The following is a 10,911-nucleotide window of genomic DNA, read 5'->3' as shown; positions in this document are numbered from 1 at the left end:
GGGGGGGGGGGGGGGGGGGGGGGGAATCACTATTATAAAACCCATTTTCCCCAAAAATGGGGCCAAACAAAGGTTATATCTTCAAGCAACCTGAAAGTAAAAGGCCTTGTCAGCATTAAATGGGAAAAAAAATGCAAAAATTAAAAATGAAGCAAAACCGAAGTTCACACACAGAGGATACATATCCACAAAGGGTATTAAAAGATTTTGAAATTTCATCATAACAGAAGGAAAACTAATTTTATTTATTTAACTCGTACACTAAGCCCTTGTTTGATTCCCATTATTTTCAAAATACATTTTTCTCTCTCCTTTTCAATCACACATTCTTCAATAAAATAATATTACACGCAAACCTAAAACTTTTCTTTATTCTTTAAACACACATTCTCCATCAATTTACTATTTCAAAATGTATTTTTCAATAAAAAAGCAGCTCAAACGAGCTCTTAGTTACAAGTGTAATGACCCAAGCCTCGTGCTCAAATCGCTAATATCAAAATTTAACTTAAGTCACCCATTAGACAAAGATCTTGGATTCCAATCCTGGGGGACGCAACACAAAGTCATGATGGATAGGAGGATAGATGCCATCTTAAAACGGACAATACATATAATATAACGACTTGTGCACGAGGTCCGGGATGAGCATTTTTTGTAACGACCCGAACCTAGTGCCCAAGCTATTCTCTTACATATTATTTGTTTTGGAAATGCCTAAGCCGATCTTACCTCTCGCTGATTTCTATCGCATATTAAAAGATTCGAGCCAAGACTTCTGCCTTATGAAAGACTTGAATAAAATCTTAGTACCAATTGGCCAACTCGCTTAATTGGTATCAAGATTCAACTTCAATCCCTCGTAAGGGACATACTATAGGTTCGAATCCTAGGTATAGAAATTTGTGAACGTAAGATGGGATCAAACTCTTCCAAAACGAACAGTACGTATGATACAATGACTTGGACACATGTTTAAGTTGCTACACTCTTATTCCCTAATGAATTTATATCTTGTCCCCCCAAAATTTGAACCCAAGATCTCCCAAAGCGGACAATTTGTATGATAAGACGACTTTGACACATGCCAAAGTTGCTGCCCTCTTAATGCCTAACGAATTTATATCGCTTCCCCCAAAACTTGAACCCAAGGTCTCTGCCTTACAAGAGACTTAAATTGAATCCTATTACCAACTAGGCAATAAGTCTCTCATAAGGCAGAAATCTTGGGGGACATAATAGAAATCCATGAGGAATTAAGAGGATAGATACTCTCCCAAAGGGAACAATACGTATGATGTAACGACTTGGACACGAAGACCAGGTTGTTACAAGAAGCAACTAAACAAAATGGTTACAAGTAACAAGCAATAGATGACATATGGTACAAAAATGATAAAATGATTTATTTATATTTTTCCTCAAACTGCAAGTACAGACTATAGAAAGTAGAATAAAGACAATCCTATAACTTGTTAAAGGAGATTAGGAAATTTTTAAGGCACTGCAAGAACTTTGGACAGACATGACCTGGATGAGCATTGTTGAAGACAACTTGAATAAAAAAAAGTTGCCCCTATCTATCAGATTAATCCTACATGGTATAACATGATATCAAAGCACACGAAGGTTCCAAATTAAAGTCTAATAGATTAAGCTTCTAGACAAGGTAGTTTCATATGTATTCTTTATATTATTTCAAGGGAGAATGCCATTTGTACAGAAATTTTTCCACAGAATTTGGCCAGGTTACTCTCATGTGTGGGACCCACTGTGAATAAAAAACTGTCAAGAAATAACCCCACCCACCCCCCTATGTGTGTGTTCTAGCAGGCTTCTGTATGAAGCCTGCCTGTACACACAGCAGGATTCTATTTCAAGAGATTATGTTTAGCTAACAAATAATATTGGAACTAACATATTTTCATTCTCTTTGCTTGGAACTGCAATCAAGGAATTACTTTTTTCAACAGCGACAATGACAATTTAAGAAGCACGGAACTTGTAAACTCACTGCATACCCGTATCTGATACATGTCTAAACTTGGATACTATTCGATACCCTTTGATACGTATCGGATACATTTTTTTAAACTAGATTATATTATTTTATATTTTTAAAATTTTCGATGGTATCAGATACGTATTTTTTAATTATTTTATATTTATTAATTATTTTCAATAAGTTTCCTATACATATCGAATATGTATTTTCTAATTATTTAATAATTTATTGAATATTGACAATATTTAGTGAAAACACCCAATTAATTTATTAAAAAAAATTAGATCGCTATTTAAAAGNAAAACTATCCAAAACACAGTCAGTTGACCAGGAAAATTTCTTGAACTATCTACTATCTGCTACCGCGACGATTTATTGAATGTTGATACCTTTTTGAAAGGTGTATTTGGACGATGTTTTGAACAGTTTTATTGGATACTGATTCCTTAATTTTCCTAATCAACTGACGGTGTTTTGGACGATTTTCGTTCAGATGGACCTCAGGTGCATATTTATAAAAGTTTAGGAACCTTCACTAGCACAAAATGAAGATTAAGGTAAAGTCCGCAAAAAATAAAAAGGTTAGGGATCGCTACTGCAATTTTCCCTTTATGATATGTACTTTCTAACTAAAAATGTATATAGGACCCAAAAAACAAAAAATAGATAAACCTTCTATGTGGAAAACGCTACAATGAAGATTTTGCTAGCTTTGCATATTAATCCGTCATGTTAGATGCATGGAGTAATTTTAGTAGGCATTAAACAGAAGCCAGGTATAGTGAAATGGAGCATAAAGTGGCTGATACAAAATCAACAGCAACTACCACAAGAAGTTGATAAAGCTTGGACGAGGATAATAATATTAAAGCGTAAAACAACCAACCTGGAAATGTGAACTGCTCAGGCAACGACCAATCTGGCGGAACAAAGGAACCATACATCGCTGGAACTCTGGAGGCTGAGTTGCTTCTAAGACTTCCTCAAGCTCACCTAAGAACATAACCTCCTTTGAACTGTTTGTGATTGGCCAATATTTCAATAGGCCCCTTATAACAGTATCAGCAAGTTTGCAGTCCTTCTCCACAAATTGAGTGATGCAATAAGATAGCTGCTGATGGTACATGGGTATGCATTTTGGTTTGTGAAGCGGAATGAGAGCTCGAACAAGGAAAAGTTTGTGCTCCTCCTTCAATGGCAGTGCAAATCCATTAATTATACTGCCTAAGATTTCTAACAGCTCAGCAATTCCATTGTGCTTCTCAGTTTCAAAAATGAAACGGTAGAATATATTATTGATCGCTTTTCGAATGAACGGGCGGTGTACCATGAACTTTCCATATATTCGGTGCAGAACCGTTTTCAAGTACTCCCTTTCTCTGGGATCTTCTGAATCAAAAAGATCTAATAACCTTAGAACAAAAGAGTGATCAATATACCGCTTAGCCAGCTTTGCATCTGTTTCTGGTGAAGCCACAAACCTGAGAAGGAATTCATAGACGATTTGCAAATGGGGCCAGGCAGGATCCATCAATGGCTCTTCTTCTTCCACATCAAAAGCTTCTAAGACTTTGTTTTCACGAGGCTGAGTAGAGAGTGTCCGGAACAAATTTATGGATACCATTCTTACAATCTCTTGCATAACAGCTTCTGTAAATTTCCCGTTTGCAGAAGTGACGTAGTCAACAAGCTCCACCAATGTCTGCCGCTTGATATCTTTTTCCTTCAAGTTTTTTGTGGGGTCCGTAAAATCAAACACTATACAACACAAGTGCAGCTTTTTGATAAACAAGCTTTGCTTTTCTGCATTTGGGACATCTCTAAAGCTAGGAAGTGCCTCATATGGTACTCCTCCTGCATTACCGTTTACTTTTACTGCATCAAGAAATTTAGTTACAGGATTTAGATCAGAATTATAAGTTGAATTTAACCCCGAAAGAGATGCAGCATTTGAATTGCCCAACCGAGAACCTGTAGTGCTTCTTGAATTAGCCAAAGCATTCGAGGAGAAAGTAGAGGATCCTCCATCACGATTTTCCGTTAACTTAGCTTGTTTCTTTGGGAGCCTATTGAGTATGTTTTTAATCATTTCTAAGGAATACAAATGACAATCTTCTTCACGCGAACTCAGCCGTGCACACCAGTCAAATTACCAGAAGGCACACTGTCAACAATGAAGGATGAAAAAAACATGCAGCAAATCTGTGATCCTATCAGCAAAAAATTTCTACCATTATAATCCACCTTTGCATTCACTATTAGCTCCAACACCAGAAGCAAACATGCATGATGAACATACTTCCATTTATACCAAGCCTAAGACCTGTAAAATATTCGAGAAGAAAAAAAGGGAAATAAACAGAACTCTCGTGAAGAAAAACCCACACCACCAAGGATTCTACAAGCCAGATTTACTTTAATAACTCAAGGAAACACCAATAAAAATTCAACCTTCCTTTATAGTAAAGAAAGGATGTATAAACTGTAAAGTCCAACCTAAAAAAAGATAAACTCCACTCTCAGTTAATATAAATCGCATGTCACTGTTATACCAAACAATGAAAAACCAGTCCCAGATGCACTAATCAAGCTAAAATTAAAGTTTTACGAAATATTTGATAATAGATTCAATTTGACTTCTATAAGATCTAATCGCCTCGAGAAATACCAGGAAAACAAAATTCAAACTTACCCCAGCTTCCCTTTTTTCCGATTTCAACAAAGATTCCCAATCAAGTATTCAGCTAGATCGGCAAGTAACAAGATCTGGGCATGATCTACAAAACCCAGCAAACATTCTTCATCAAGAATCACCAACAAAAAGTATCAAAAACAGTGAAATAAAAGTACCCTAAACAAGTATAGCTATACTAGTATACACGAGGACCTAAAGTTGAAAACTTTACAAGTACGTGTAGAGAAATGAATAAAAAGTCAAAAAATTATGCCTCATTGATGCTTACATGGAGTATAGCTGTTGGTGCTTTGATGAAAAACAAAGCAAAAGAAAAGTAAAAGGAGTGAAGATTGAGTATTTGTGAGCTGGGTCAGTGATTAAATTCTTGAAAATAGGCCCAAGGTGAAGGGAAGAGATAAAGGGGGGAAAAAGCAGTGATGGAGTTAAAGAAAGCAAATCTATCTTTCTGGTGGCTGTTCCCTTCTTCAAGATGTGCCTAATTTGCTTAATTTTCTTGGATTATAGCCTCTTTCTGATTTTTTTTCTCCTTTTTCTGAAAAAAAAATATAAATTTCAACCTTAAAACACCACAGCCTCTGCGTCCTCTCTACTTTTGGCATTCACCAAATGAAGATGAACAATGTACGAATTTATTTGACAGATTTAGCCTCCCCTTTTTCCACGACTCTTCTTTTTGGGCTATATGGTAGGGAAGGCAGGGGTAAAAAAATGGAAAATAAAGAGATAAAAGTTTACACGCGCCTTCTCGCAGGCGTGGAAAAGGTCCTGTCAATGGTAGGGAAACATGAGAAAGTGTCCTGAGGGATGGGGATACTGGCTCGCCCTCGTAACTCTCGTGTTTGGATAACTCGCCACGCGTTTTGTGGCGCTTGATCACACTTTGATGACATTTCAATTGAGGGTTGCAATCATTTAGGATAGGAATTGCAAATTGGTTCATTTGTTCGTGGTTCGATCCGAAAAAAGTTCAAGACTCGATTCTCGATTTCATAGAGCCAAGGCTGGAGCTAAGCCCCATCCTGGGGTGTTAGGCCGTTCGAGCCTACCCGTGTGGCTGGCAAGCTAGCTCAAAAAAAATGTTGTTGCATGCTGCCTTTAGGCAGCAGCCTGTTGCCTATGTGAAGGCAGCGTTTACATAGGTAGTAGGTTGTTGCAGCGTGCCATTGCCTTCATATATGAAAAAAAAAAATCAAGTCGGCTCGACAAGGTCCGAACCTAAAGTTTGGGTCGAGTTTTGATTTTTTAATCGAGCTTTTGCTCGGCTCAACTCGAGTCTGACTTAAAAAAGTTCGAGCCGAATTCGAGCCCCGAGTTTTGGCTCACGAGCCGACCTGGCTTAGTTCGTTGAACCCCTAATTTAGGATTTTAAAAACTTTTGTGAATTTAAAAAATCTAAATTCAATTGAAACTTTTAAAAAATTTCTAAAGGTGCGTTTGATTGTAAACATGAAAATTTATATGAAAATAAAATAAATTTTAGGTAATTCATTTGTCTAGAATTTATTTGTATAGAAATTATCAACTAAATATGTTCGATTGATTTAATTTTCAATCTAAAAAATATTATACTTGTCCATTTTCTATTAGTCGATAAATGGGGGAGAGAAAGAGAAAGTGAATTCTCTGAAAAATAAAATCCTACCCCAAAAAAAAATTTCCTTGATTTTAAGAAAAATATGATCACGTGATCAAAAAGAAGAAAATATTTTCCATGAAAAAAAAATCAAACAATAAGAAAGTAGAAATTTGAGTAAAAAAATATTTTTCATGGAAAAATACTGGAAATGAAATGCACCTTAAAACTTTAAATGTATTCAATTAGGACTTCTACATACTTTTAAAAATCTCCAAAAGCTACGAGGTATTTAATTGAAATTTTTTAGATGTAAGTCATGAGATATTCAAATAGACTGTGATTTTTGGAAAATTCTCTACTTATTGGACTTTCGGAGACTTTTTGACGGAAAAAAAAAAAAAGCAACTCTCAAAGAAAATCTCTCATATACTCTGAGATTTGTGATGATTCAGAGCAAAAGAAAAAAGAACGTCTTTCTTCTTCCAATTCTAAATTTTTCTTTGATCTCTTCAATTCATTTGTTGTAGTCAATTTATTATATTCTATATGTACATCATTACTTTTCAATTTTAAGTGAATGCAATTGTTTCAAAATGTAGAATTTCATGTAATCGATTTATTCTTTTTTTGGTTGATTATGTTAATTTCTTGAAAAAAAAAAATTGGTTATGTTCTTAGAATTGATGTAAAAAAAAAAAATTTGTTTATGCCAAAATTGAATGACTGGACCTTGATTAGTAACTTTACCCAAGAAAATTTTGTGGGATCATGGTTCTCGAAAATGTTAATTAAGTAATAAGAAAGATTTTAATTTTTCAAGTATATAATGAATTTGCAAAATAAAAAACTTTTATAGGTCTTTAAAAATCTTTAAACAAAATCTACAGAAGTCTGTGAAAGACTTTTATTAATTCTTAACAAATTTATAAAAGTCAATTAAAAGTTCATAAAAGCCACACATTTTAAAAAATCTTCAAAAGTTTGGATTGAATATAGGGAAAAATTCATAATTCAAGTGTATTACTTTCACCAATTCAAAAATCAGATAGATAGTTTAAAAATTCAAAATTCAGGTGTATATTTAATTAATTAAAGTATCTATTAAACAAATATAATAAAGTCACAGTTATATAATTAATGGTCACAGATAGGTCACGAATTTATTTACTTATCACATATCGTCAAATTAATTTGTCACATATTATTTTGTGGTTACAAATCAAAAATTTTGTAGATAACAGATTATTTCGAGGTCACAAATAATTCAAAGTACTGGTCACAATTTATCTATGGGTCACATATTTTCACATTTATTGGTCACATATTTCTTTTTAGTCACAAATTATCGAATTTTAAAGATCTCATGCCAAATCATTGGTCACATACACCAAAAACTCCACCAACAATCTCAATTCACCACTAATACTTGGTCATAGAGCAACCAAATAGTTGGTCATAGTCACTATTACACCTCGATCCGCCATAATCACAGCCAACAGCAACAAAAACGATCACCAAAACACAACAACCGACTTGTACCACACCACCACACAAGTTGTCTAATGACTTCTATGCACTAAATCAAAAAATCAACATTACTTTCCCCACAAAGGAAGATCAGAAGGCACTGGATAGTAGGCAGCAATGGCACATGCCTGTCATCTGTATCACTATAAATACACTATACCCCACTTGATGCTTCCTTTTTCAATGGTGAAAAGGAAAAACTAGCTTTCAAGATACTTTTATGATCTCTCTCTGTGTGTGCGCGCCTTTCTTTTGTTTCGGTGGTTTTAAGAAAATCTTGGAGACAAAAACCCTTTAATCCATACTCAAAAAACACGTAGAGAAAATGAGACTGTGAGAGAAAGATTAAGGAAAATGAAAAGATGGTATAGCAAGACCAAACACGTAGCACATTACACCATACCATCGCGACGCTACCTCCACCTTACACCACAGAGAGAAAACAACACCCACATGCCTCCAACTTACACCACAGAGGAAAACAATTAGAATAGTCGTCGATAAGGTTGCTTCAGAGTTTCACCACCATCGTGAATCACTGTCGTTGTCGCCGATGGTGTTTTATGGTAAAGAGAATGGAGAGAATATAGACGGTAGAAAGAAAGGAATTAGGATTGAAATTGAATTTGGGGGAAATATTTAATATTTAAATTATTAAATTAATACTTGATTTCTAAATAATTAAACTTCGACACTAATTTTTGAATTGTGATGTTTAAGGATAACTATATTATCGCTACAAATTTTACTAAGCGCACCACAATTTTCTTATTTACTAAAATATTCTCAAGTAAAATTACATAATTAGAATTTTAATATACTTTTTAATTAAATAAATTATTGTTACACCACAAATATAGAAGCTTAATTTCTTTCTTTCTTTTTCCTCAACATCTCATTGTTTATAGTTTTTCGACGGCTTTTGCCTTTTTCCACGGCGACAAGATAACCTTTTCACTCTCGGTAAATGAATTTATTTTTTCAATTTATTTTTCAAGTTTGAAAATTAAGAATCTGATTTTTTTTGTTGAGTTCAACAAATTTGTTATGATTTTAAAACAAATATGTAAGACTATGATTTTTAATTGTTAAATAGGCTTATGAATTTACGTGTATGTATACTCACCATAGTTTCATGAATTGCGTGCATTCATCATGTGGGACATACACAGGCTGCACCACTCATACCAAGAATTGCATGTATATAAATAAACTGTAAATGAATTTGTGTATATGTAGGCGTGTCAGTTTTCGTGAATTTTTGTCTATGAGATATATGAATTTTCGAAAATTGTTTTTAATCAACAAGAAGTTTTTATTGTTATATTGTATTTTTTACAGGATCATAATAAATTTAAATTTTTTTTATAACTTATCATAATTCATTTATTTGTCCTAAATGTTAGGAAAATGATGACGATTTCAATATATAAGATTATGCACAATATTTTACAACCGACCAAATATGAATAAATCGAATATTAAATTTATGTCTGTTAATTCAACTCTGAAACATGTCCAGTTTATCAAAAATATATAATAAATGCTTCCTCAAGTTGGGTTTTAAATGTGTCCGATAAATTATTAAAACATTTTTATCTGTGAAATTATAAAGTTGTTGTCGATAAAATTTCTTAATTTCCATTTAAAAGTGTTTCCAAAATAGACTTCCAAGATTAAAAAATGAAATTGAGAAAACATTAAAAATTCATATTTCGAATAAAAATGGTAGCACAAACAAATTACGGATAACTTCAAAGGATCCTTTCGGACATATTAATTATTCGTGACAATTACGTATCCCAGATTAGTGAAAATCATGTTGTGTTATATCTTTGATTATTTTCACCATTATGGGCTACCTATTCTTCAATTTGTGGTGAAGTACGATTTTAGAATATGAGGAGGTTATAAATTAAAGTTGTGACGAAGACAATTTTTATTTTTATTTTTTATTGAATTAGGAGCATAATTGTAAATTTATTGTGGTGTATTTACTGAAAGTATATTTTAATTTTGTAATTATAACGTGTTGTAATAATTAAAATTTGTAGTGGTAATCTAATTAGCCGATGTTTAAAGTCCTAGTATTATGTAATTTTCACTTGAATATCCTCCCTATAATAACCAAAAATTGAACCTTCGGACCGTAGCCTATTGTCGCTTTATAATAAGTGGAAATTACATAAAACCAGGTAGTTAAACTTTCAAATTCAACGTTTAGGGGTGAAGTATATTTATGCAAAAACCAGGTTCTGTTAATTCCCCAAATTCAATTAAAAACCCTATTCATTTCACCCAATTTTGAAACTTGATTCCCATCTCTTTCTTCTCTCTTCTAGACGATGCATTCAACCACTGCAAAGGTGATGGAGGGAATGCGTCGGTGCCGACGCCAGAGTGGAGCAATGAAGAGAGGTGTTTTCGATCGGTTGGTTTGGGCCGTGTTTATTCCCAATTTGGTTTCCGAACAGATTACCAAGGTTGAGACCTTTTGACATAGAAATCAACTCAAATGCATTCATGGCTGCTGGCTGATGCTCCTTTCTCTCTGTCACGAGATATTCCTATAGTTAGCAATAGATGTGTAGTCCATTGAGTATTTTTCAACAAATTTATTTTATTAATCTCAGATAGTCGGTAATTAATAATTCCATTTTCTCCGCAAATTCACCTCAGAATCCTTAAATACAGCTTCCACATCGTCCAAATTTGTATTTTCTTTCTTATCAAATACCGATGGTTTATAGTCTTTCTTAAACCACTCATCCTTCAAAATTTCTTGGATTTTAATGCGCTGGACAAACGTATCAATCATGAAATGGAAAAAAAAAGGCACAAGTTGAAACACAAAGAACATGATGCCAAGCTTCTCTTTTCTTCTTCGTACTGAATTTTTTTTAAATGAAAAAAGTTTGTGTAGAAGATAACCTGCATCGGCCTAAAAAAACTCAGTATGCTCACAGTCATCGGATTTGGATTCAGGTCACATTTTCTCTGTTATTTCATTGGTAGGCGTCTGTGACCATTTGACTGATTTGTAACTGATAATCTGTGTCCATGTGACCCAAAGATAAATGTGACCTGTAATTTGAATTATCTATG

The 10,911-nt window shown here is 33.8% G+C and overlaps 1 protein-coding gene across 9 annotated transcripts in view; it reads right to left on the bottom strand.

Moving 5' to 3' along the window:
- LOC111389138 (serine/threonine protein phosphatase 2A 57 kDa regulatory subunit B' theta isoform-like) overlaps positions 1 to 5,385 on the bottom strand; it is a 12,785-nt gene extending 7,400 nt beyond the window's left edge. Inside the window, exons 1-5 of one of the 9 annotated variants that reach the window (XM_023014015.1) lie at positions 4,969 to 5,335; positions 4,698 to 4,782; positions 4,457 to 4,501; positions 4,250 to 4,328; positions 2,892 to 4,169 (exon numbers count right to left, since the gene is read on the bottom strand). In XM_023014015.1, the coding sequence (XP_022869783.1) occupies positions 2,892 to 4,094 (1,203 nt within the window). In that variant the 5' untranslated portion in view covers positions 4,095 to 4,169; positions 4,250 to 4,328; positions 4,457 to 4,501; positions 4,698 to 4,782; positions 4,969 to 5,335. Of the gene's footprint in view, positions 1 to 2,891; positions 4,329 to 4,456; positions 4,502 to 4,697; positions 4,783 to 4,968 lie in introns of all 9 variants that reach the window. The other 8 variants (XM_023014016.1, XM_023014011.1, XM_023014012.1 and 5 more) reach the window with 8 other exon arrangements.
- Positions 5,386 to 10,911: the final 5,526 nt, after the last annotated feature.

Source organism: Olea europaea, unplaced genomic scaffold (assembly GCF_002742605.1).
Source record: "Olea europaea var. sylvestris unplaced genomic scaffold, O_europaea_v1 scaffold567, whole genome shotgun sequence".
NCBI classification, from domain to species: Eukaryota; Viridiplantae; Streptophyta; class Magnoliopsida; order Lamiales; family Oleaceae; genus Olea; species Olea europaea.
This window is presented reverse-complemented; position numbering and strand designations above follow the sequence as displayed.